At 37.7% G+C, this 26,026-nt stretch overlaps 1 protein-coding gene across 4 annotated transcripts in view; it reads left to right on the top strand.

Moving 5' to 3' along the window:
• Positions 1–26,026, top strand: part of FUT9 (fucosyltransferase 9) — a 112,352-nt gene that overhangs the window by 43,385 nt on the left and 42,941 nt on the right. Inside the window, exon 1 of one of the 4 annotated variants that reach the window (XM_054195192.1) lies at positions 20,989–21,092. The exons of 2 other annotated variants lie outside the window; for them this stretch is intronic. In XM_054195192.1, the coding sequence (XP_054051167.1) occupies positions 21,083–21,092 (10 nt within the window). In that variant the 5' untranslated portion in view covers positions 20,989–21,082. Of the gene's footprint in view, positions 1–20,988; positions 21,093–26,026 lie in introns of those variants that run through there. One more of the 4 variants, XM_054195190.1, reaches the window with a different exon arrangement.

The following is a 26,026-nucleotide window of genomic DNA, read 5'->3' as shown; positions in this document are numbered from 1 at the left end:
GATTTCCTGTCCATCATACATTTTAAAATCAATATTGGTTTCTTTCTAAAAGGTGTACTGTACTCAACCACAAATTATTGGACTTCATGTAGATGTTACTGGGTGAGGTCTTACCGCCTGTGTCACATCACAGGTCACACTAAAGGACTGCACTGTTCTCTTCTGCCCTTAAAATCTATGAAGTGATCAGTGACTGTTACAGGATGGCAGTCGTGGAAAAAAGTAATGATTACTTATGGCGGAAAGGAAAAAGAGATGCGATGTGATATGATAGGCACATTCAGTCAATACCAGCCTATGGAGACTTCCAATACTCATAAGGCAAAAAAGTGACCATATCTCCCCACCCTGTGCTTTCCACTTTTAGATTCAAATTCAGTATTTTATCATTTTCAGTCTCCGGCATAGAATGTAATGTGTTCGGCTAAGATGTCATTTCATTTAATGGAAATAGACACAAGTACTCTGGCATTTTAATATATATAAATAAAGGGTGCTTTTCCTTCCTGCAGTTTGTGATCACCGCTCTGTTTTACCAGTTTTCTGATGTGTCCCTTTCCCTCTGAATAACGTTTCTCATTTCTCATTTCCCCCTCCCCCCAACAACCTTTGGACTAATGCATTATTAACAACTTTGCATTGACTTATGATTTAAGGAAAAGACGGCTGAAAAATTACAAAAAGAGATTTATTATTGAATGATGGAACTCAGCACCTCTTGCAGTCATGAGTGCAGTATGATCTCTTTTGCATGCTACATGACACCAATAGCTTCTCCAAGAAACAAATGAAAGAAATTTTTATTATTTTGTTTTGAGGTTGGAATTAAAGTTGCATTTAGATTCATTATTCTTTGCTTTCCGAAATCTTTTGCATGTCTTGGGACTCAGAGAAGTACTATTTTTTTTTAAAGAATAAAATTAAGAATTAGTGTCTTGTTCAGACAGAAAAACTCTGAAAAGGCCACTGGCTGACCTTGTATATTATGTGCTATTTTAATTAATTTAGCTGTAAATTAGCCTTCAGGATTTCCATGCAGTCTGTCTAAAAGGTCAGTAGAATACTAATAAATTCTCTTTTCTTTAGCTATTCTATGTACAGTAGTCTGTGTAGTGAGAAGTGACTGGACTTCCTTTGAGACATTTACTCCAATTTTTCTCATCGGAACTATGTATTACGTGGAGTTTAAGGGAAGTGCACGTTTTAAAAATATGAATAAGGTCTCGATGCTACTTGTGAGCAACCTCAATTTTGTTTTCATGATGAATTTCAATTTTTCTTATTGAGTGCAGAGCTCTGTGACAAGACGCTAGTGGAAGATGATTTTTTAAATTTTTTTTTAAATATATAAAATTCCAGGATCCTGAGGGGAAAGAAGACAGGAGGATGGAAGGAATATCCATCCAAAGGGGTGTTGGACTAGATGACCTTTAAAGGTCCCTTCCAACCCAAAACATTCTATGATTCTATGGTTCTATGATCTCATCTGTCTCTGTGACAACATGTTGCTGGATGGGGAAGACTCTTTCTGGCCCAATCTCATTCAAAAACCTCTGTTTCAAAAATTAAGTACATGGGCTACCCCTCTGAGTTGATTTCTTTTCATGTTTACTTCAAAAAAAAATTCTGAAGCAGCTGTATAAAAGGATTTTGTGCATTCTTGGGAATTACTTTAGATTACATTCTTATCATGATGTGCAGTTATAGCACACCAAAATGCTGTCAGTCTTAAAAGAGCTGACAATTCAGACATGATTTATATAACTGTAGGTAAAATGCTACAATATTATTCTGTGGCATTGTATCAGAGATGTGTAGATTAAACGATTCTTAATAATATGCTTTGCTATAGTACATGATGACAGGTCTTCTTATAAGGATTATGAAGTTATTGTATGTATCTATGCTGTTACTATCTACATAGAGTGACATGCCATTAAACTGCCAAAGTAAGATGTAGCTCCTCTGCCTGGTTTCACACCAAAAGAATTCATAGAACCCTGTGAAAAGCTGGGCAGAATTGTTTTGCCTTCATTTAATCTTAAAACCTTTTTATTTCCACAACATGGATTGCAAAAAATAAGAAAAGAGGGATGAAAAAGCTGCATAAAACCGTGATCTGTGTCCTGGTAGATTAGGAACCCGTATAGTTCAAATTCTGAAGGACTAAGCTCAAAGAATAAGCAAAAGTACATCAATTAATAAATTATCAAATACTTTCTATAATTTTTGTTGGTAATCATAACTTTACTTAGCATCTGTAATAATGATTTGGAAAATGAGATATTCATAGCTGTTACTATCAAGAGTATCAAGAGAGAAACTGTGACCTTGTGAAAGCTGATAAATGTGTAAAAAAGATCATAAATTCTTCTTGGAAGAAAAAATGATCTAAGAAGACATCACCCTAGATGAGATTACTTAGTAGAAAGGAAATACTTAAAAAGTTGTGCGATCAAAATACGAGTCATCAATAATTTAAATATGATACCCATTTTTAAAAAGCAGTTTCAGATGGGTCATATATCCAAAAGTAGGGGCTTAAAGACCAATGAGAACACATTGTCTTACTGTACGCATGAGCAGTAGCCCCAGCTTAAAGCATACTACAGTGCTTTCAGTCCTGGGTGTTTGATTACAAAGATACTGGTACTCAAAGGAGAAAACAGCATATGCATCCTTGTACGCCGTATAGCGCTGTAGGGTAGCCATCTGTGTCACAGCGCTATTTCAGCCAGCACTAGGAAGGGTATGTCTGCAGCTCACTGCTGCATCACGGAGAGGTTCCTGCTCCAACAGGTGAGCTCCAGAACAGGAAGCACCAGAGTGGCAGCATCAGTTTAGCCAAGTGGCTGAGTAACTAGCACTGTAAATCAGAAGAGTAAAAACACCTGGGGATGTTTTGTGCTATTGAAAGCATCAAACTAAGACCACTAAACAAAGGAGAGAGGTGAGTCACATGGGTGTTTGATGACTTGCCACAGATTTCTTTTCTAACAGCTGTCAAAAACTAGGCTAAGGCTTTTCTTAGTACTGACCTTACTCTGGTCAAAATGAACACCACCATTCTTCTTTGCTTCTGCTTCATATGCTTTGTTGCCAGTGCCTTTGTACTCAGGGATTCAGAATTGGTTGTACTGAACTGTCTTGAACTGATCTTCTCATGCCCTTTTCTATTGAGAGGGAATATTTACGTTTTGCTGAACTTCAAAAATAATAATCCTGAAAATGAAGGGAAGACTGGAATACAGGACACATCAGCCCTAGTAAAACAAGAAAGTCACATCTCTCACTGCTCAGTTTTTAGCATGTTCCCCGGCTTGATTTTGTCTGGTGCTAAGAAACATTGAAACATGGTTCAGGGTCTTGCAAAACATACAGAGTCAGTTCAGCTGACCATATTGATAAATCTGTCCCATTTCAGGAGAAATACGTTTGTGCATAGCCATGTGGGTATAAGCCATCTTCAGGCTCTGGCTTGGTTTTTGTTCTATACATGTGACCTTAGATTCATTGCCATCAGCTCTTTCTTGAATCAGATACTTGAATTGGGTCTTCAAAATCTGACCTTATTCCTCCCATCCTGGGTTAAAGATCATTTGGAGAGGAGGAATCTGGTTGTGCTCATGGTTTTGACCAGAGATTTCATTCCTGAATGCAGAGCATTTCCCTAAAAAAACATTTAATTGAATGTGTTGTTTCACCAAACAGGTTTGGTTCTGACAACTCCTGATTTTCTTAAAGAAAAATATTAAATCCAGATCTGCTCCAAAGAGCTTCCTGTTTTGTTCCAAGAGCAAAACATTACTTACCTTTGAATTATAGGTTCTTCCTTCTCTCTGTCCATATTTACTCTAGTTTTATTGTGTGCAGAAAGCAAAAAGGTATTTTTCACTATATCTCTTTTTGAATCATGCACTATGCGCTTATTTCTAAGTATTATTGATCAGCAACAGCTCAGCCACAGCTCATCATTTTGAAAAAGGAAACAAAATACATAAGGTCTTCACTAATGCTATTTTATGATTGAGCATCTATACACACCCAACAGTCAGAAGCTGGCTTTCAAAGTTGTTGCAACACTACCATGTCCTAATTTAAGACCCATTTTGGTGAAGCCATAGGCATATGCTTACATGTGCACTGTCAAATATGACTCTAATGTAAGAAATACGGAAAATACTAGTCCAGTCCAACAGCTACTTCCATTAATCTGCTATGTTGAAGTCAGAGGTCATTCCTTTACACAGCCCTAATGCTGACTTAATGTCTAAGGACAACATCCTTATCTACCAGCATTAGCAATACACAGCATCCAAAATTAATGGATTAAGTTCTCTTCTAATGTCTCTTTTGTTCTGGTGACCCAGTATTTCATACCTCCTCCAGCAGTTCTCGTTCCTGCCTTTCCATCTCTTTTATCTATTAGTTCTTTCCTCTTGCCTTACAAGACTTACTTGACTCTACTACTCACGGCAAGTCTTGTTAAAAGTAGTTTGGTAATCACAAAAACTATACTAGGTTGTTTCTAAATCAAGTTCTACCCTTTGTAGTGAAGTCACTTTACAGTTTAGATCTAGATCTAGAGCAGATCTACAGTGGATCTACAAGACCTACAGTCTACATCTAGTTCCACCTAAGTGCCTCAGAACTGAACTTAAACTCCCTTGGTTGCCAGCCAACATTGATCGTAATGTTGGTTCTTAAGGAGCATGTCTCCTCCTCCACTTCAGGAGATTCTCCTCATTCTTTCCCTAAATTTCCATGAGATTAAAAAAAAAAAAAATATTGTGGTTGGTTCTACTTGTATCTGTTTCTGTCTATGGATCACCCTGGACAAGTACTTCCTTCATTCTCCTCCTTCTGAGGAGCTGAAATCTTTGTTGCTTTGAAGTCTCTTTATAGATAAAAGTAGTGTATTTAGGAGTCCTGGTAAATAGATGTGGTTTGTCAGGAGTAGCATAGCATAGCTGGTATAGAAAAGGAACCTTCTGAACTTTCACATCTTCATTAGCTTTATCTCTGGTACTTGCTAATACAAAGATGATGGAATTTATATTCACACATGGCTCAAGGCTTCAGAAAATACCCAGAAATAGAGAACTATGGACACATCCTAGTTTCTCACATTTAAACTCCAATCCCATTTTCATATTCAAATAATAAACTTACCAGTACACATACCTTGGTTTCATATGCATCTTTTATCAGTACACACATCTAGAGAGAATATATATTAACCATAAAAGAGATCAGTTCAGAAATTGATTATCTTAAACAAATTTATTATTTTATGACTGATAGAATTTACCCTGCACTACTGAAGCAAATGAAGTTTTGCCTTATACTCTCCCGAGAGCAATTCTGTAGGCTGTGTCAGTTAGTAATTGGGGGAAAATGAGGAGAATTCGAGTTACATATCAGAACAGGCCAAAGATTTCAATGAGACTGTAATGAAATAATAAATAATGCATTTTAGCACATCAGTCATGGCAGTAACTTAATTCACATCATGTCCATACAACTGGAGTATTCCACAGCCTCAGAAGTATTGATCTCAAAATTTTATGGAAATAGAGTTTACATTATATTTATTCAGAGTTTAGTTTATATTTATTTCTCAGAGAGCCAGTTTATTTGAAATTTACCGATAATATTCCAGGAGAAAATTGTGATTGATAATTATATGTTGATATGGATTATTTGAATAAAAACCTTATTTGTCAAAATATATGCTATGAAATATGGTGTAAATTAACCCAGATCAGTTACACTAATAACTGTTGGCTCTGGACTGGAAGAGAACTTCAGGAACAGCAAAAAGAACAGTCCTGGATATAGAATACACAGCATGCACAGTGAGATTTAATTTTAAAGGGTGAGTGGTTTCTTTCTCTGTTGGTTACCCTTCGGCATGTTCAACTAATGCACTTCCCTATCTGCCCACCCCTTTCACTGTTCAAGGCTTTTTCTCCTGATGCAGAATGAAAATTGCAAGGCTTTTTGAATAGTGAAGGGAGTCTATTTGACAACAAGTCTAAAATATTTTTAATAATCCACACTACTAAAGGAATCTTATTTCTATCAAGTTAGAAATATATATGTTGTATTGTAAGCAAAATGCAATCAGTTTCTGAAATTTCTTCCAAGAAACAGAATTCAGTAGGCATTTAGCTTTCTGGATCTTATGGTTATTTGGATCATAACTTACAGGAATTCAGTTACGATAAACTTTATCTAAACTGGGGAGGTCTGATTCTCTTTCTTCTCTCCCATGTGTTTAGCAGTGCACAGTAATTCCGGAATGGACATAGACCAACATGGCTCTGATGTTGTAGGTTTTTACACCAACTTAGCAGCATTTTGAGTCATTACACGAGATGTAATATAGTGAGAATTGAGATTGTTTGTATTATATCTTGTGTCATTCAATAAAAAGGGCATAAAAACCAAGAGCTGCCATAATTATTACCTTTACTACTTACAAACATTATGAAAAGTCCTGAGGCTTCACGTTTTGAGGCTTAAACAAGTCTCTAGCTGTGAGATATGGAGAAAAGACCTAACTGAGAAAAGCACATATTTAGAAAAAACAATGGGAGTTTCTAAAATTTTTCTCTAAGTGCTACAGCATTGGTTACAAAAAGAAGCAACAAATTGCAGTAGAGTGCCTAGGAATCTGCTATAGAACAGTAATTTCTGCTTCATCTGAAAGTGCTTTAGAGTTGTGAAGGTCATTTTTGCAAACTGCTATTCTTATGACTGGATGGCCCAGATAAGTAAAGAATGCAGATGTGAATCAAATTAAGATTATATATGCGAACGGAAGATGAAGGATCAGCCCCTTATTTAATGAACAGAGTTCATTGAAGCTACAAAAAAATCAGCTTGGAGTTAAAATGCAGCATCAGTTCAATGGCACATAGCAACAAAATAGAGAAGTTCAAAGGTGAAAGATGAAACATATCTTTTCCAGTTGGAATTGCAAAAGCAATATAGACAGGTATTACCCATCTGCAAATTGCCTAAGGCACTGACATTAATTTCATAAAACTCAGCCTGTGTTGAACCTCTTTGTGGTTATTCCTTTGCTTGTTTTTGTTAGACTCATTAGCTAGGCTCTTGAGAAAATTTGCACTCAATAATTAAGTGCTCAGTAAATTGCTCAGTCCCTGTGACGTCCTATGGCCCAGAACCAGAGTTAAAGAGGAAATAGGCTTTTGGAGCCTTTGAGCAAAAGCAAATGTGTTCTTGCATTCTTTAACAATGTTGTTTCAATTAATAGAACTTACTTGCTGGAACGAAAGTTTTTAAGCAGGTGCACAAGTTAGGTTTGCCCTGCGTAGCTCCTTACTCACAACTCAGGGGGGCTGGGACAGGGACCAGGCGTTGCCTCTGCACCTGGGGTTCACTGAGGAGCCGAATGACTTCATTCCCATTAGCAGCAAAGCAAAGGTGGGTGCAGAATCCACATGGGTATGAAGATGCTTGTCTGCATGCACAAATTCAGGCTCCTGACCTGAATGAACACAGGACTGTGTCCCTTTGCTCTTTATTTTTTCGGGAAGTAGCACAGCCCTAGATAAAGTCCCTTCTTTGGATACTTTTTAAGTTACTGTTCTCTGGCAAATTAACATAGAAAATTAAATTAAATTATTTTAAATTAGATTTTACAGTTGTAAAGATTTCATAGGTTGAAACTACTCACACATGCCAGAATTATCTCATTACAAGTGTTGTGTGTTCTCATAATGTTTTGCATTTGAATTACATTGCTCAAATCAAACAGTATCTCAGGCACTATTTCCTCTGCCCTATAGGCAGTCACATGTACATGTTCTTGAAGGACTGGATCTTATTCTGTGCCTAGTAAACCAATTCTGTGAAAAACCTCAATCATCAGTCTGTAAGTGAATCACAGCTCCAGGTGACCATATGGACCTCTGACACAGTATCTATATGACAGCACACTTTAAATACAGAGAGCAATGCGTTTAGAAATAAATTGCAACTGTATCTTTCCCAGGAGCTATTTTCCTTGGTAGAACTTTCTTCCCAAAACCTGAAAATGTAATCATGTTATGTCTTTGCACCGTTTATTTCTGTTTCTGTTTTAGTTCGTACAGGTTAAAAATTTGCCACTGTCTCTATTTATTGTTATTCCTTCTGTTCTAATTTCTCTTTGCCATTCCCAAGTTTTGTGCTCTTTTTCACTGCCATTAGGGTTATACATACGTGTACACTCCCTCCATTTCACTGGAGGAAGCCAGTCCTTCAGGTGCAGAATGTAGTGGCAATTCTGTCTGCATGCTCTCAGGTACCTCAACTTCTTCAACGTGGGTATCTCAACCTCAACTAACCTCTTGTTCTTGTTTCTCCCGTGCCCGTTTCCCTCCTCTATGTTCTGCCTATACATCGTCCTAGAAATAGCTACAGATCTTCTACACTTTCCTTTAAATCCCTTCTGAATAGCCTGATCTTCTGTGATGCCCACAAGAATCTTATCAGTTGTTATCTACTTAAATATATTTTATACTTTTATCTAGATAGCACAATAAATAATCCTGACTTGGATGGATCCTGCCAAACATTAGCCAAGTTGTGATAAGGGTCTGATCCTGGTACGAAGGGAACTCCTCTACTTCTATTGTTCTGTCCTTCTGCCTTCATTCCTTATTCTCATATGTATTGTGTTACAGGAGAATAATTTGGCGTATATTCTTTGGCTAAGGATTCTTGCATTTCAGCACAGATATTTGATCGTTATTGAACATCATTAAATTACAATATTAATTAGTTTTTTGCAATTGGAAGCACAAACATATGTCAACTTCCAAAGATGAAAAAGTGCATTTTTCCCTATGTTTGTGTTCCTCTAGATATAAATATGGTACTAAGTATATATTTTTCAATATTTTCTATTAATTAAATAGTTTAATAATATTTTGAAGACATATTCAGTACTTGGAAAAAGTAGTATCTACTGTTTTCAGTCTAGAGAACAGACGGCAAAGAATCACAAAACCATTATACTCAGGCTTTGAGCTACACAAAAAAAGAGTTATGAAATAGCATATGAATAGATTACAGGTCAGATAGGGACTTACCTGCAAAAGAGAAACATTTTCTGCTAATGGTGTAATAAAGGTACATAGTGAAAATTATTAAAACACATGCATTAAAACAAAGGGAAAATCACCTAAAAGCAAGATCCATATAAATTGTAAAAAATGTGGTTCAGTATAAAATGTATTTAGATTTATGACATTCAGAAATGTAGCACTAGGCTAAAAATTGGGGAAGAAAAAAAAAGGAACTAAGAAAAATAAATGACATAATTACAAGATCATCTGTGCAGGGTTGGAGATATAATAGCATTTTATCTGGGAAATGGCAGACACCTATCATGGTACTTCAGAGAACATGGTGAGAATGTTACCACCTAACTCCAAGACCCCGATTCAAAACGTGAAAGTGCTTTTGAAGCACTACTTCATCTCATGGAGGTCTTTCCCTTTTGGGATCACAAAATCCTAATTAAAATGCCTGTGCCTACACATACTCCAAAATGTGTCAGGAATACAATTTTAAGAGGTAATTTTCCTTTTAGTAAAGTGTGTGTTGAGTCACACAACAAACGTGTCGTCTCTTTCTCTTTGCCGGCTTTTCGTTAGCGTGGACTGCCAATGGGATGTTTTTTGCAGAATCTGTTAGTCAACAGGACAGGACCTGTCTCTTCCTCCCTTGCATTGTCAAAAGTCTGTGTTATCCCTAGTAACTGTGAGGGAAGAAACGCATGGAAAGAAAGGGAAACTGAGGTATTTTGGACTCCCATATAAGCAGCAGCTCTTGGCAGAATATCAAAACCCCGTGCACAAGCACCAAAAGCAAAGAAGCTGTTGAGAGTCTGGGATAATTTGTGTACGATGGTACACAGTGATGTCTCATCTTCCTCCTCTATAAAGATGTTCATAGAATATTAATGAATGAAAAAAGATGGGATCATAAAAACAAGAGCCGAACAGCATATTTGATTAAGGTCTAGTGAGCAGGGCAGTTGTTTGCAAACGTCTCTGTGGAGTTATGTTGTGTTTCTCCATTCTGAGCTGTAACTTCCTCATTATTCTGAGCATTTCATGCTTAAAAAGCTTTCTGTTCATGGTATGTTATCCCACACCCACTCATTTCATTCATTTTTAAAACCAAATTTCATTCCTATTGTGAAATTTCAGTACATAGTGCACCTGTAAAGGGCAGTATTTCTTGTGTGCTTGCCACCTTATTTTAATTTTGTTGAAGCATGATCCCAAATTCTGGCTAATACCTAGACCTAGGGGTTAGTGTTATACCCGTGGCAGTAGGGCATGACCACCTGTTCTGTTAAACTAGCAAAAATAAGGATCCAGATCTTTGTGCCTTAATATCAAACTTGGAAGACAGCACTCTATGTTTTAAAATCACAGCAGGTTAATATAATAAAAACCATCAGTTTGAGACAGAAATCACACATGGTGACCAGCACAACCTGTTTTCCTCTAACTTGGTTTATTTCAGTATTTTAATCAGAAAGCATGCAGTAATTCTGTAATAACTTGTTTATGACGTATAAGTACTTTTATGTTTTCATATTCCAAGGGGATGAATTCTATAATTATAAATTTTTAACATCTTCCACAGACAATTTAATTTGCACGTTACTCATTATTTTAGGATAGTCACAATAGTTTCTTAATTATGCAGCCTGTGGTGAAAGCATGCAGTTGATAACCAAAACACAGTGTTTAAAGAGAGATCAATTCTGATATCAAAATATACAGAAAGGAAATATTAGAGATTTTCTAGCTCTAAAATGAGAAACACAAAGAAAGGAAATCTAATAGCAATGATGGTGCGCATATATATATATGTATATGTAACTTTTTTGTTATAATATGGCATTGCCTTCCTCCTCTTTCTCTTGAACAAGGCCATCGCAACAGCCGCTCACAGTTGTGCCATCTCTCAGTCTTAGACTCCTCATTCCTAAGGGACAGTGAGGACTGCCGGCATGTTCTCTTCTCAGCTCAGCCACCCTCCCATATAGAATTTTTTTCCATTCCTCTTTTCATTATGTTGCATGCTTCTCCTGCTCCATGCTATTATCTCTTACGAGATATTACAGATCCCATGACATCCACGCCTAAGAGTAAGAAATGTGAAGTCATCGGTCAGAATAAAAAGGAGATGAGTCTGTACCAAAATGGGAAAGGAAGGAGGGAGTTAGAGGATAACTAGAAAAGAAATATGCAGTTCTAATATAAAGATAATTTGGGATAACGTCCAGAAAGTAAAAGGAGGAAGAGAGAAAACACACTGCTGTGGTTTAACCCCAGCCACAGTTAGGAACTTGCCACTCACTTGCTCCCCTCACTGCCCAGAAGAGCAGGGAGAAGAGGGAGAAAAAGGAGGAAAAAAAACCCTCTTGGGTTGAGATAAAGACAGTTTAATAGAGCAGTAATGGAAGAGAATAATAATAAAAATGGTAAAAGAATATACAAAATTAAGTGATGCAATACAATTGTCCTCACCACCCGATGATCGATTGCTCAGCCCATCCCGAGCAGTGAGCGTGGATTCCTGCCCCCCAGCCAGCCCCCATTTGCACACTGAGCCTGATGTCTGTGGTATGGAACTATGCTCCCTCTCAGCTTCTATGGGAAGCTGAAAAAGTCCTTGACTTAATATAAACATTACTTAGCAACAACCAAAACAATATGTGTTGTCAACATTATTCTCATACTAAAACCAAAGCACAACAGCTACTAAGAAGAAAATTTGCTCTATCCCAGCTGAAACTAGGACACGCACATAACAAAGGAAGCATTCAGAAGGTAAAAGGAAAGTGAATACACAAAAAGATAATTCTAAACCATATTTATTATTTGTACAGAGATTCTTAACCCAGCACAACAAACATAAATGAAAATCTGCGTCTACTCTAACAACAAGTTAATCCAATTCATAACAAATTTGCTTTTATTGTATCTTTGTTATAACAAGACTGTATGTTAATATAGACAGTGTGTAGAGATTTTAAATGTAGATTTTCCAGGTGTACTGTGAGTGCCTTTCATTTCAAATACAATATCTTTGTCAGCGGAGAAGATAACCAGCAAAATAAATCAGCAGCTTCTCGTTGGCTAAGCCCAGGTATAAAATTGGTAACCTTGACAAAGGTAATTACAGGATAAAATTGATGTCCTCCTCTTTAAAATAATTTTGTGGATGGCAAATCAAGCAAAAAAGTTAAATTTTATAGTTTCTGAAGTATGGACGCTTTTTCCCCTCCACATCTTTACTTAAAGTAGAAAACACTACCTTGCCTGCTGCATTGCTCTGCTTGTTGGATTAAATAAATTAGCTTCAAAATGAAGCCTGGGGAAAGCGCTGCTGTATTGTCAGTCACTTGAGCATGATTAACTTGCTTTTTAAAATGGCTTGGTAGCATAACAAGAGTTCTGTGTTGCTTGATTAAATAATACATAGAATTAATGGGATGAGTCTTGTTCTGGGGTGCAATCCATTAAAAAGTACACTTTTTTTCTGTCTTTCTGCTAAGACTTTGTTTGTTTGTTTTTTAGAGATTTTATAAATCATACAGGTAAACCAGAAAAAAAGTAATATCAATTCCATGTGCAGTTCCTTTTCCCTTGATTGCACACTGAATGATTATATATTTAGTTGCTACTGTTACGGGATATCGGTGAACATAATCCTCTTTGCATATGCAAAAATGTGGAAAAGCAAGCACTTAAGTCAGTGTAAGTGTGAGCGGAAGGTGGAACTGGAGTCCTGCTGAAATTATTTAAGAAGTCTGTGATACATTTCAGCAGATTTGGGTATTAAATCTAGTGCTCTAGTAAAATCCTTAGATACACTCCTCTCTGATTTCAGTTCAATGTAGTACCCATTTAAATCCTTCAGTAGATTCCAATTGTCTAGAACATGCAAGATGACCCAACTGAAATGGCAGCTTCACCTGAATGAAGACTACAGGACTCAGCCTACAGACTATTTTGTGGGTTTACCATAAATATTCCCATCTAATACTTCCTGCACTTCATATACTTCCTCGATATTTATTGAGTACGAACCCTAGGGTAATTCAGGTAGGAATGGACCTCATGACATTAGTAGTCCAATCTCCTGCTAAAAACATTCTCGGATGTGAGGTCAGGCCAGGTTCCTCAGGGTTGTGTCCAGTTGGGTCTTGAAAACCTCCAAGGACAGAGACTGCACAACATCTCTGAGTGGCCTGCTCCATTGCTTAGCTGTCTTCAGAATGAAAAAGTTTCTCTTTATATCTAGTTTGAACCTCTCTTTTCAGTTTCTGCCCACTGTCTCTTGTTCTCTCACCATGTACCACTAGAGAGGATCATGGCTTAGTCTTCTCAACGACCTCCTCATAGGTCTGGGGGGCTGCTAAGTGCTCCCAAAGCCACCTCTTCTCCAGGCTCAGAAAGCACCAGTCTCTCAGCTTCTCCTCACAGGCAAGTGCTCCAGCCCCCTGAGGATCTTGGTGGTCCTTCACTGAACTCCAGTTTATCAGCCAAAACTGAGCCACAGAATCTAGGTGTCATCTGAGTGCTGAATAGTGGGGGATAATCGCTTCCCTTGATCTACTGGCTATTCTACAGTGCAGCCCCAGATGCTGCTAGCCTTCTTTCCTGCCAGGGCACACTGATGGCTCACGTTCAGCTTGCTGTCTGCCAAGATCCCCAGGTCCTTTTCAGCAGAACTGTTCCCCGACCAGACAGTCCCCAGCCTATATCATTGAAAGCAGTCTTCTTCCCAGGCATTTGGCATTTGGTTTTGAATTTCAAAACCTTCCTGCTGGCCCATTCCTCCAGCCTCTTTAGGTCCCTCTGAATTGCAGCCCTGCCCATTAGTACGCATTTACTTGTTCCCCAAGGCAAAAAAAAATCTTACCAAAACACCCCTCAGCAAGAAACACCTCAGTCATCTAAATACAGAAGTCTTTGAAAGTTTTTCCAGTTGAAGACATGACACAGTGGATCTTCTCACATGAAATTTGGTCAAGTGTCTGGCTTTTCTGACACCCAGCTCATACAGATTCTGTGTGCTAAATGTGAAAATGTTCAGCACTGAAAGAACTTTATTTAGGTTATTGGTCTGGGGCACAAATATGGTTTTATGGCTTTACAGGCACAAGAGACTCCTAGAAAAGGAGCTGTGTTGTGTGTGAGGTGCAGCAGCCTCATAGCTGGTGTAACTGGTACAGGTGGGTAATGGTCATTCATGAGGCAACCTAACAGTCAGAACCAGAGAGCTCATGAAAGCTAAGCTATTCTTAGTCCACACTACCATCAATTTTTATTGTAAGGGCCATTTTTGGTGCCCTCACATGACCTTCACTGCTGATTTAGTACAACTTTGGGGCTTACTTTGCTTCTGAATAGGGCTGCTTCAGAAGAACATAGGATCTGAACAATCTTTGCTGAAATTAGTATCGAGTTTGTTTGAATCTTCAGATTACACTTTATTTCTCTTTCCTGATATGCTAAATCCCACTAATTTGTTTGCCAGTGCCAGAAATCCTAGAGCCAGGCTTGTCATTGGCAGGCAGGTCCATTCATATACGTGCTCTATTTTTCCCCTCACCAGAATATCCGTGGAATTTCATCTCATCTAAAACAGAAAAAAGTGAACACCTTCCTCCTGGCTTTTTTCCCCTCCAAGTGAACCTGCCAAACTCTGGAATTCATATGATAAACTCAGGAGTGCTCTTTTGGAGGCTGGTATCGAGACCACACGCCATCAACTCACACACCAGAAAAGCCCTTCAGTATTTCCTTTCAGGTCAACAAAAGGCTTTTTTCCAAAGTGGATGGCAGTGCGTCTGTGGTCACTAGAGTGAGAGGTCATTTATCTGTCCTCATACAATGGCCGATTACAGCAGATGAATTCAGAGGGTCAGATACTACTTACAGTGATCAAGGTTCATTTCTTTCCACAGACCCATGCACTGAATTTAGGCTGAATGGAAGTTCTGTAGCTTTCCTGCCTCACAAGCAAGTTAGCATCACAGGTATAGATGACCCTTATGTTTTCCTTGCCCAGCATGACAGAGGTGATCACCGAAAAAAGGAAAATGATGTAGGCTATGGCCAGTCACTATAGCAGCCAGCACCACCAATTCTTTCTCCCAACTCCAGTTTAACATTAATATGCTACCAAACTTGAAATTAAAAATCTAGTCACGTTGTCTCTGTCATCTGTATCCAATAACTACCTTTTTTTTTCCCACTGTTTTTCTAACATTAGTCAGCCTACTGAGCTCTTCTACCAGCTCATCCTGGAATGAGTTCACAGGGCTACCATTCCCCAAAACCCCCATGTTATTCCAGCAACATTTCCCTGCATGGCTATAAAGCATGCCAACTTCTATTGCTCTTTTATCGTTAGTCACTGCTTAGCTATAGATTTGGTTTACCTATTTGATCTTTCCCATAAATCAGTTCCTCCTGGACTCTATCGCTTTGCTTCCATTTCATGGTCTCACTCTGTTTTCATCAATATCCTCTGAAGCCTTCGTGTCTGGGACTGTGTCCTCCCCTGGGTGGTACAGAGAGGTATTGTCTCTTTTTTCTTCTTTCTTATGATGCATCTTCAAATGCAGCCCTTTGTTATGTGATATTTTATTTGAGTTTATTTATTAATATCTTAACATGAAAAAAAGCTTTAACTACAAAAACAAAAACATCTAAAGAAATCCTGAGCTGGAGCATATTTTCTTAGTTCTCTGTAACAATGAAAATTTCTGGCAGCTTATATTGTCTTCACCATGGACCCAACCTTTTTCTTTTCTTTTCTTTTCAAAATAAACACTTTATTTGTTTTTTTGGCCAGTTAAACATGTTAATAGCAATTCAGGAAAATGCTTCAAGAGTAAGCACAGCTATACTGATGGAGAACTGAGACAGCAGCGTTGAGTTTGCATGATCATTCTAACCAGGATCTTGCATTAACTCTATTTCAGATTCTAGAACCACTAACCAAACATGTAATGCCAGCTCACAAAACTCAAACAAAGTGAAAAAGAATCCTGAGACCCTTTTTCCATGGAGGTTTTGAGGAGTGGCTGGAATTGTCAAATTTCTATCTTGTCTTTTCATAGAGTTCCAATTAAAATTTCGAGGAAATCAAACTAAAAAAACAAACAAGCAAACAAACAAAAAGGCCAAATGAAAAAGATTCCAAGGGAGTCTGTCATCTTTAGATGTTCAGCTTCTGGCAGACTATCCAGGATTGTATAAGTCTTCTACATGATCAAATAGGAAGCACGTGTCGAAGCCATGAATAGAAATCAGAACAGCTAGCTCTCTATTTCATTCAAAATTCATTCACCATTCCTCTTAATCTGAATCTACTGGCTAGAACAATGGCTTTCTAAATCTCTTGTACATGGTTCTCTTTTTTTTTTTTTATTTCTAGAAGGCATTTTATTGGAAAGCCTGAAATGCTCCTGCTGCGTATTTTAACAGATGACAGTAAGAGCACCTTATTAGTTCATAGTGAGGACTGGACAACCTCAGACACTCAAGTGAATACAGTAAAGCTAAAATTTGTTCAGTGTCTCACAAAATGAGATAGAAACGTTCATCCAAATTCCAATTCTTCTTCCAAACCTACTGATTTTACAATAGTTTCTTCCTAGTTTAAAGTGTCATCCATTTATTCACTCCATCTCCTTTTTTAGAGCTGTTTGCTGTCATCCTTTTTACACATGATGTCAGTACCTTGTCATTTTTCTCACAAGCTCCAGACCTCACAGTCACCTGAGCTCCTCTCAGGCAGTGCAGTTTCTCCCAAAGCCACCAGGGAACTCTTGGTGATCAGGAGTTCACCAACAGCATACTTTCTAGCTTTTAAGTGTTTGAAATCACAACCTTAACATTGCCTTTTTCTAAGCATTGAATTATTAATTTTCAGGGAAAATGGAAAAAAATGTCAAATATCCTTCATCTCTATTAACATTTGTTTTCTTCTGCTTGGTGCTCTATTTTTGTCTTCTCTTTTGTGTTTCCTTGGGGCTTCATGTTTTATAGCCCATCAGGCACAATAATGGTCATATGCCTCATACCTGATTATTCCTGTGCTCAAATTTGCTGGAGCATTTGCTGGAAAGTTTCCAGGATTACAAGGGCAACAAATAATGTTCATAAAACAGAACAGATGGCAGGCACCTTTGTCTTTATTATGCCATTGTTGCTTGAGAAATCTACAGGTCCAGATGCTAAGAAAAGGATGGATCTTTGTTCACTGAGACTAGTATTTGCTGCTTGTTTCATGCTGTGTTAAAATGATGGTAAATATGTCATCATTTTATGACCCAGTAGCTTGGGTTTATGTGTGCAATTGCCTGTGTGCTTTTATTTTCCTACTTAATTTTAATAAGACAATTGCAGACTAAAACATAATTTCAGAATGGTAGCAGTCAAAAAATCCCATCCCGTAGGTGTACATTCACAGCTAATGAACTCATGTTCAGTTAATATCCATCAAGCTGCAGGGATGAGTGATGAGAACTGAACAAGGGCTCCTTATCAGAAAAGACCTCAGTTCCCTCAAGGCAGGATAGATCCAATAGTAGAACTGAAAAAGAAATGGGAGATTATATGATTCTTGTGACCTAGCTTCCATAGATATTTTAGGATTATATTTTTTACTTCAAAATGCAGCCAATTGCAGCAAACAGGCTCTCATCTACCAAAAACGAGCACAGCTGAGTAACAGCATATAAGAGTCCCTCCAAAGTTGCTATTGCCCTGTCTTTAAACTACAGAAGTCCAAATACTGATCTACTGTCAACTAACTTGGAAATTCAATCAAGTCACTTCATTACCGTGCAAGCTGACTCTATAGATAGCCATAGATAAGCATACCTGGGAGGAACATAGATAATTACATGCTATGATGAAGAGCAGAGGAGTTGCCTCAGAGGCACAAAAAGATATAAAGCAACAGGATGATGTCAAGTCAATGCATTTGAGAGCAAAGCAGAAAAAGTTTCTTAGTCTACGTGATGCACAATTAAATCACTTTCTTTGGGAAGTTGTGAAACACTTGAATTTAGTTCAGACAATTCTTTCTTTATTTGAATCACACTTCTGACAAATGTTCACTCACATAAATCAGTTCTTCACCCACAAAAAATACATTGAAGAATGTTACTCAGGCTGGAAAGCCAAAAAACTGTGAGCTAGAAAATGCCAGAATCAAGGATGTTTGTCAGTCTTCAGTCTACCCTTGTGTGAATGTGCGTATTAAATCTTTAATTACATGATCACATACTCTGATCAGAGTCAGGACCTCTGACTCACTCAGCACAAAAATTGGAAAGTTCTCAGTGAATGAGGAAAACAAAGGATCAGTTATTCAAAAGGCACTGTTATCCTGAAAGAAAACTAAAGAATTTTTGGCCAATACTACAAAACTGATACAAAAGAAATTGATTTTCAGATGACAGAGGTGAAGTGGGAGAATACTTAGGGGTGGCATCAAAGTGTCTAAATACTGATAAATATGGAAGTTGATTACAAGTATCCTGTTTTTCTAAAAAATTTTTAGAATATTTAAGCACTGAAATTCTAGCAAGCTTTAAAAGGATCAAGTTGTGTGACTTCTATTAATGTCAATAGTAGTTGCACAACTAAATTCTTCTGCACCACCACAGATCTTCCTCCATATTGCATTTGATAATAAAGATTATCATGCACAGTTTGAAACAACTGATAAGACAGCCCAGTTAGACAAATTATAAAGTAAGTAATTGTCTTTAGTTGTATTTAATTGCTAGTCAGTACAGAAGCTGGAAAAACAAGTGCTGCTAATTTCAGTGCTAGGAAGATGGCATGCCATACATGGCAACAGTAGAATAAGTGTATTGTGGATGATCAGGTATTTCTGGTATATGGAGCATAGCTGGAAGATCATTAGACACAGAAAACTGCACTGCTCCCATTCAGCCTCAGACTGTAGTATTTTTCTCTGATTATGATTTATTGTCTTACCTTATGAAGATTATTCACCATCTGGAAGAGTCCACAGATCACCAAACCCAGGAGACAGGAGGCAGGATCTGAGAAAGAATCCCAAGTATGTAGCTGACTTACTCTAGAAGAAATCTTGGATAAATCAAAAGCAATCAGTGCCACCACCCAGGATTTTTGACAATGTCTTCTCAAGGCACAAAAAAAGAGGTGACGAAGTGGCCTAAAAGTCAGCTTCCAAACTCTCACAGCCATGTTATTTATGATAGGCAGAGCTAACACTTGATATATTCAGGTAAAAGATTCTTGTTTCAGTTCCTTGCCACTTTGTGAAATTTTGATCATTTGAACTGGATTTTTCTCTGTTAGATGCTTCAGTTCATACATGCTCAATAGCCTAGCTACTCACCTCTCTGAACCTAGTTAAACTGAGAACGTGACATGCTAGACCTGTGCAGACTGAAAAGGACTTTCCCTATAGTTTTTTCTGAGAGATGCTACAAGCCACTCTCTGCCCTGACACCAGGACCAAGAGGACAAAGACTCTCTCTCTTGTGCATAATATTATCCAAGCTAATAATCAAGTTGAAGGCTGATCAGAATAAAAAAGAGACAAGATTAATCCACCTTGGATTATTACAGCCATTTGTAAACTAGAGATTTCTTGGACATTTTTAAACTATTAGCTGCTATGCCAGCCAATAAAGCTCACCTCTATCTGTAACTAATTAGCAGTTTAACCTCCACCGTAGACAGCCCTGGTCAAATTGATTCATGACTGCCTGACATAAAGTCTGACTACCCTCCCTTGTACCTATGAAACAAAGCTCCCAAATCAGGAAGTCAGTTTTAAAAACTTTTGACTTTTCCACCAAGTTAACCAGTACAGTACGAGTGCACAGAGTAGGTCTAAATGAAAGGAAGAAAAATCTTCTGAGGTGACATAGTCATGTGGTAAGGTTCCTGTAAGTGATTTAAAATATAAAGCACATAAATCTCATTGGGCCGCCTGCACTTTCAGACTCTGTTAGAGGGAAATGAGGAAACTTTTTTACTGTGCACTATTTTACGTCCAGTTATGGAGCTATTTCAGGCTTTGAAATATAGCTATGTTATGCTCTAAGTTGAAATAGCTGGGCAATCTTTGCATTGTGCAATTCATAGGCACTTAATCTGGGGGAAAACAATTTTGTTTCTGTCTTTCCAATTTCATTCTAAGATTTCTTACGTGCATGTCTTTAAAAAAGTCGCAAGCTTTCTGTATTGCTACCTGACCTGTTGGTTTGGGTTTATTTTGCCTGCAAAAATTTCAACCTGCTTTCGTCATTTTGTGTTTTTCTGTCAAAACCCGTTACCCAGCATAGCTAGCTTCAGTTTTATTTCAATAAATCACTAAATAAGTGCGAGTTTGAACTACAACTTTAATTATGCGAGGTAGGACAAAGAACAGAATACTTAACAAAAACAACTACAGAAACAGATTGTTGAAACAGAAGAGAAGTTTGACCTCGGCATCTCATTATTGTTTGAAAATTGAAGCAGCTAAGCTTTGATCTTGCAAAGGCATGCTCAGAGGCTTAGCCTAACTCACTAAAATCAATGAGGCTCTTTGCAATGCAAAATGGCAAGCAGGTGCATACACTTTTCTAATACTGTAGCCGAAATGTGCCTATAATCAAAACTTCACATGAAAGGCCACAGTGTCACTGTTCAACATTTTTTAGAGAAAGGAATGGAAATCACATGTTAATCTGAACTCCAAGTTCTTCTCAGCTCGTTATTTATTTGTTAAAGATTAAAAAAGGCCAAGTTTGAAGGGAAAAAAAGGAATATGGTATTTAAGAGACCATCACCGTTCATGATGTATTTCCACACAAGAATTGTTCACCACAACATGGCTTTTGATTTTTTTCAACCATTAATTCTCATCCACAGAATCACAGAATGGTAGGGGTTGGAAGGGACCTCTGGAGATCATCTAGTCCAACCCCCCTGCCAGAACAGGGTCACCCAGAGCAGGTTGCACAGGAATGCATCCAGGTGGGTTTTGAATGTCTCCAGAGGTCTCCACCACCTCTCTAGGCAGCTTGTTCCAGTGCTCTGCCACCCTCAAAGGAAAGAAGTTTTTCCTCATGTTGAGATGGAATTTCCCATGTTGCAGTTTGTGCCCGTTGCCCCTTGTCCTGTTGCTGGGCACCGCTGAAAGGTCCAGAGAAATTCATGAAAACTAACTCATGCAAAGCTAATTTAAGTCAGGCAAACCATTTATTCCTGCGGGCTTTGGGTCATTGCAAAAAAATGAACAGGTCTGCTTTCAAGAAAAGGAGTCTTTTTTACTTTGGCGAAAATAAGACAAAGGTTGTCACAGCGTTGATTGTGACCATGCTTAGTCTCTGTAGTTTCCTGCTTACATCTGATCAGTTCTCAGTAGCTTAAAGGTAGCAGATGGAAGGGTTTAGTAGCCAAGCCAAATGATTTTCTCACTCAAGCCTGTAGGAAAATACACACCACTGCTAGTGAAATTAGATTTGAGGATTTGTTTTGGTTTTTAACTTTTTCTTAATTTCTAGCAGAAGTGTAAAATCATAATCTTGGTTTATGAAGATAATGAGACTTGAGTGGTATAACTACAAAGAGGTGCAAACCGGCATTTCATGCAACCACTGGACACTTTAGATTATTAATTTGCAGCTTGGTAGTGTATTGTCAATACTGGTGAGTTTAAATCTATCAAGATATGATCTATAAACTAACAGGACTTTTAAAAATTTATTTAATTCTTTTATTTAAAACTAAGCATCCCCTCTCTGAAAGAGTTGACAGATACAGAAAACTGCTGCTTACAAGTGGAATTGCAAAGCTGAATCATAGAGGTCTTTACTATTATTTCTTGTAGCTGGTGTCTTCTTTTTATTTTGTAATTTTAAAACCAAATTGACAATTTTTCAAAACAATATTTTTTTTTTAACTTAAATGTTAAGTGCAACTATTTTGTTTGGATAAGTGTTAAAGACTGCACTAGCTGTACCATTCTTTTGGCGGCATAAATCACTTCTATGTGAAGGACACACTAACAAAAGGGAAAACATGAGCTGGTTGGAACTTCCCATTTGCAACGTTAGGAGCATTTCACTTCACAGAAAAGTTTCGTACAAGTGGATATAAGCATTTTATAATTCCCTGCAAGAAATGCCTTCTGCATATAAAATCTATGCTACATCATTTAATCTTCTTTCATGGATGAGAGAGAAATGCAGCAAAAAGTCACTTACCTTGTGCTAGTTCTAATACTGCCAACTTATGTGTGTCACATGTCCCTGTTTTAAGGAATAGTAACAGGAAACAGTGAGCAGGGAATAGCTGTGAGGTATATAGTTTGCCCTAATACATACAGATGAAAATTCTTGGGCCAACACAGGTCAGGCTTGTAGCGTGCAGCACTGCAGAAATATAGCAGAAATATAACGTTGCTATATATCCCCGAGACAACAGTTCTCAAATTCTAAAATAATATTTTCCATAAATCTCACCCTGTCTTCGCTGTTTGCGTATTCTTTTCCTCTAAGGTCCTGTAGCCTTGGATAGCTGCCAGCCTGCTAGTAAATAACCTGATCATGCAATCCTTATTCAAACAAATCTGTTGTTGATTTTTATTAAGCCTGTTCTGCTATCTATCATATTTACCTACACATAGCTGCCGCGTCTTCAAAGCACACAGGATACAAGTATACACTGGGTCGTGATTTGGGAATTGATCATGAATTCTTCATTCAAGCAGAACTTTCAGAAGGTTCATATCATGTTTTTAATATATTATATAGTCAAGCTGCAATTAGAATGTCCATGTTAGAGCTACCTAAGCTGATGTTCACTTTATTTAGATGGAGGTGCCAAAAATTTTAGTACGCATATGCAGGGGTGAAGAAAGATGTGCATGGGTCTTAGTTTTGCCTTTTACTAACCAAAACTCTGGAAGCTGAATGCAAACTGTTCCAGAACAATATTATCTAAATATCTATACAAAGATGATTATTGTCTTAAAATTATTCCTGTGAAACACTTTTGCGTGTCCTTAACTCTACATGTGAGTAACAGTTCAGTAGAATTACCAACACACAATAATGTAATTGATTGTTATAGTTCATTTAGAAACTTAGTACATTAAGGAATACTAACGTCTTTACAGCATTTTCAACTGTAGAGAAACAGAGTGATTCCAGTTATTAATTTCATACAAAATTTTTGGCTTATATGGCAAACTATATTAAAATCTATTTTGTGTCTTGAAGTAAGTCAATTAAGAAAATATTGTTAAGCTGGCTTTTTTGGTGAGCTGAGCAGATTTGTATCGTAATTAGTTAAATAAAAGCATATGAAAGAGCATAAGAAAAAATATACTACAGACTAAGAGAAATAGCAAAAAAGATGAGTTCTAGGGAAAAAGCCACAACAGCAGGATCAGAATAAATTGGGACAATGCAAAAGAAGCAGAACACTGACCAAAAAAAGAGTCAAACTAAGATCACCAGTGGATAACAAATACCAAAAAAAAAAAAAAATCTTAGATATGGTGAATGCCATTTCAGATAGAAAGGTAAAGGAAGTTATTTGATCTTTCAAAGGTAACAGAGAACAACTTGTGGTGGAAATGGCTCTCAGCTTTTCTGATGAACAATGTGGATTGGCTGTCAATCAGCTTAAGGGTGCAGAAACTACCTGAGGTCGAAGCAGCAGATTTGTTTTATAAAAAGACTAGACATTCACTTTAGCCGTAAATTGTATTACATGCCGGTTGAACTTATAGGCAGCAAAAGGAGATAAAGTATCAGGCAGTTGTGAAGCATTTTAGTTTTTAATAAAGACAATTATGTAGTGTAGTGTAACTTTTTGTAATAGAACATTTGTAAGTCTTGATCATTTTTTCAGTGATGTTTAGAACCTTGCTGGAATTTACAGAGATGCTCATTGGTGCTTTTGTGCCTACGTGACCCAACAAAGAAATGATCAACAACCAGCACTTTATTGTAAAAGGGCTTTCAGGTCTCAAGAGACTAGTCACATTCTAGAAAGTATCGGGTAGCCTGCTTCCCATCAAGAGGATTAACATAGTGTCAAAATCAAAACCAAATAGGTTTTCTTGGATGATGCTGGAGAAAGTTTAAAAAGGGATAGAAGACTTGCAAAAATCTTTCCTGACGAGAAGGGCTTTCCCAGCAGACCAGAAGAAGCTAGGGACCTTGTCTTTTGGAGCCAAAGTAGCCATGCCAGCTGTATATATGAGTTAGAATGTAAGGGAGAAAAGTCTATACTATCTGGATAGGTGTTACTGAAAATCCCCTCTCCATTGCTCAGCACCTAGACATCACCATTTATCTGACTGTGTGTTCGTGGCCATCCAAATACTTTGCATGCACTCAGTGCTAAGTTCATTAATAGTTCTGCTGAGTTTAAGAGTGAACACACAGAAGGTTCAAATGGGAAAAAAAAACATTTCTAAGTCTAAACTCAAGGTAGTATCCAAGCTTTGCAGAAGATTTCTCCTGTTTTGAAGATTAATGTTTTAAGGCAACATAACTATGCTGGCTTTACGCCTCCTCAACACAAGGAGAATTTACTTATCCTTTCAGTTATCTCCAGGTCAAACACTGTATTTCCCGAGTAACTACAATTAAGCACATTGTCAGGAGACCTCCAGCACACTCTTTCTCAGGTGAATGTTGTAAACAAAGCTCTGTGCTCCCAAGACACACAAGATACAAGACTTTCAGGCTTTGGTCTTGAACTGACTCCATGTTTTCACGTTGTTGTCTGACAAGCTGCAGTGGGGAACAAAAGAAAATTTATCTCACCAACATCTTTCCACAATGACTTACTGCTTGTTGGTTTGGACACTGTACTGAGACTACACACTGCAATTGAGTGTTGTACTTGAACAGTCACTTGCCCTTCCCATCATAGGAAGCGAAGATCAGTCAACACCCAATTTGTCAGACAAGTTCAGGAGCTGGGCTTCAGGGTCTATATTCTAGTTTAAGAGACATGACTACCTACCACCTTATGATGCCTACTTGTAACAGAAATGGAGTTGTGGATTCACGCTCCTCAGGACTTGAGCATCAAAGTGTTTCACCTGCTGACAGGTGCAAATCCCTGCTGTAGGCTTCCAGATGTCCCATTCATTCAAGGGAACGTGGACACCTGACTTGATATTGTGAATGCCACTCCAGGTGCTCCGTTTCTCAGTAGCACAGTGCACTTTCCAGTGCAAACATTATACTTGGCTCTGAGTTTGTAAGTTTTAGGCATTGCATCATTAAACTCTAGTTGCCTGAACCCTTTTCTAGTTCTTAAGACAAGTGACACTGAGCACTGTATTCTCCCATTCTCCAGTTTTCCCTTTCGCTAGAAAAAATAATCACAAAAATTGCATGAGAGTTGGATTATAATCAACCTACTGCAGAAAGAAAAAACATAATTCTGCTGAGAAAAGCTGGAAAAAAGTGGCCACTCTGCTGCCTGCAGAAATGCATAGAAGATTTATATGAGTTCAGAGCAGAAAAAACACCTCAGAAGCTATGTGCAAAGTCAGAGCAGAAGAAATTACACTTAACTCCTGTGCAGGATTTATTTCAAAAAGTGTTTAAGATGATTTCACCTCAGAGATTAATGTTTAAAGTGAAGAGAACGGGGTTGTTGCAGGATGCAAAGCTGATTTGTGAAATGTAATCTTGGATGGAAACTTTCAGTTTGGGAAAGGATTGTAGTATGCTAGGGTAATTTTAGGGCTATTTTGCATTTAGATAATGTACCTGTGGTTTGATGGAGAAAACTGATAGAAAAATGGGTAAGGAAATGATTTAACTCAAGAGCAATGCAATTATTGAGACATAATTCATACAAGCAGCATCCCTGGGATTGGCATTATGTGCCTTTTAACTTCTACTTGTTGAGTATAAATGCATTTTATAAAGCTC

Source organism: Rissa tridactyla, chromosome 3 (assembly GCF_028500815.1).
Source record: "Rissa tridactyla isolate bRisTri1 chromosome 3, bRisTri1.patW.cur.20221130, whole genome shotgun sequence".
Taxonomy (NCBI): Eukaryota; Metazoa; Chordata; class Aves; order Charadriiformes; family Laridae; genus Rissa; species Rissa tridactyla.
This window is presented reverse-complemented; position numbering and strand designations above follow the sequence as displayed.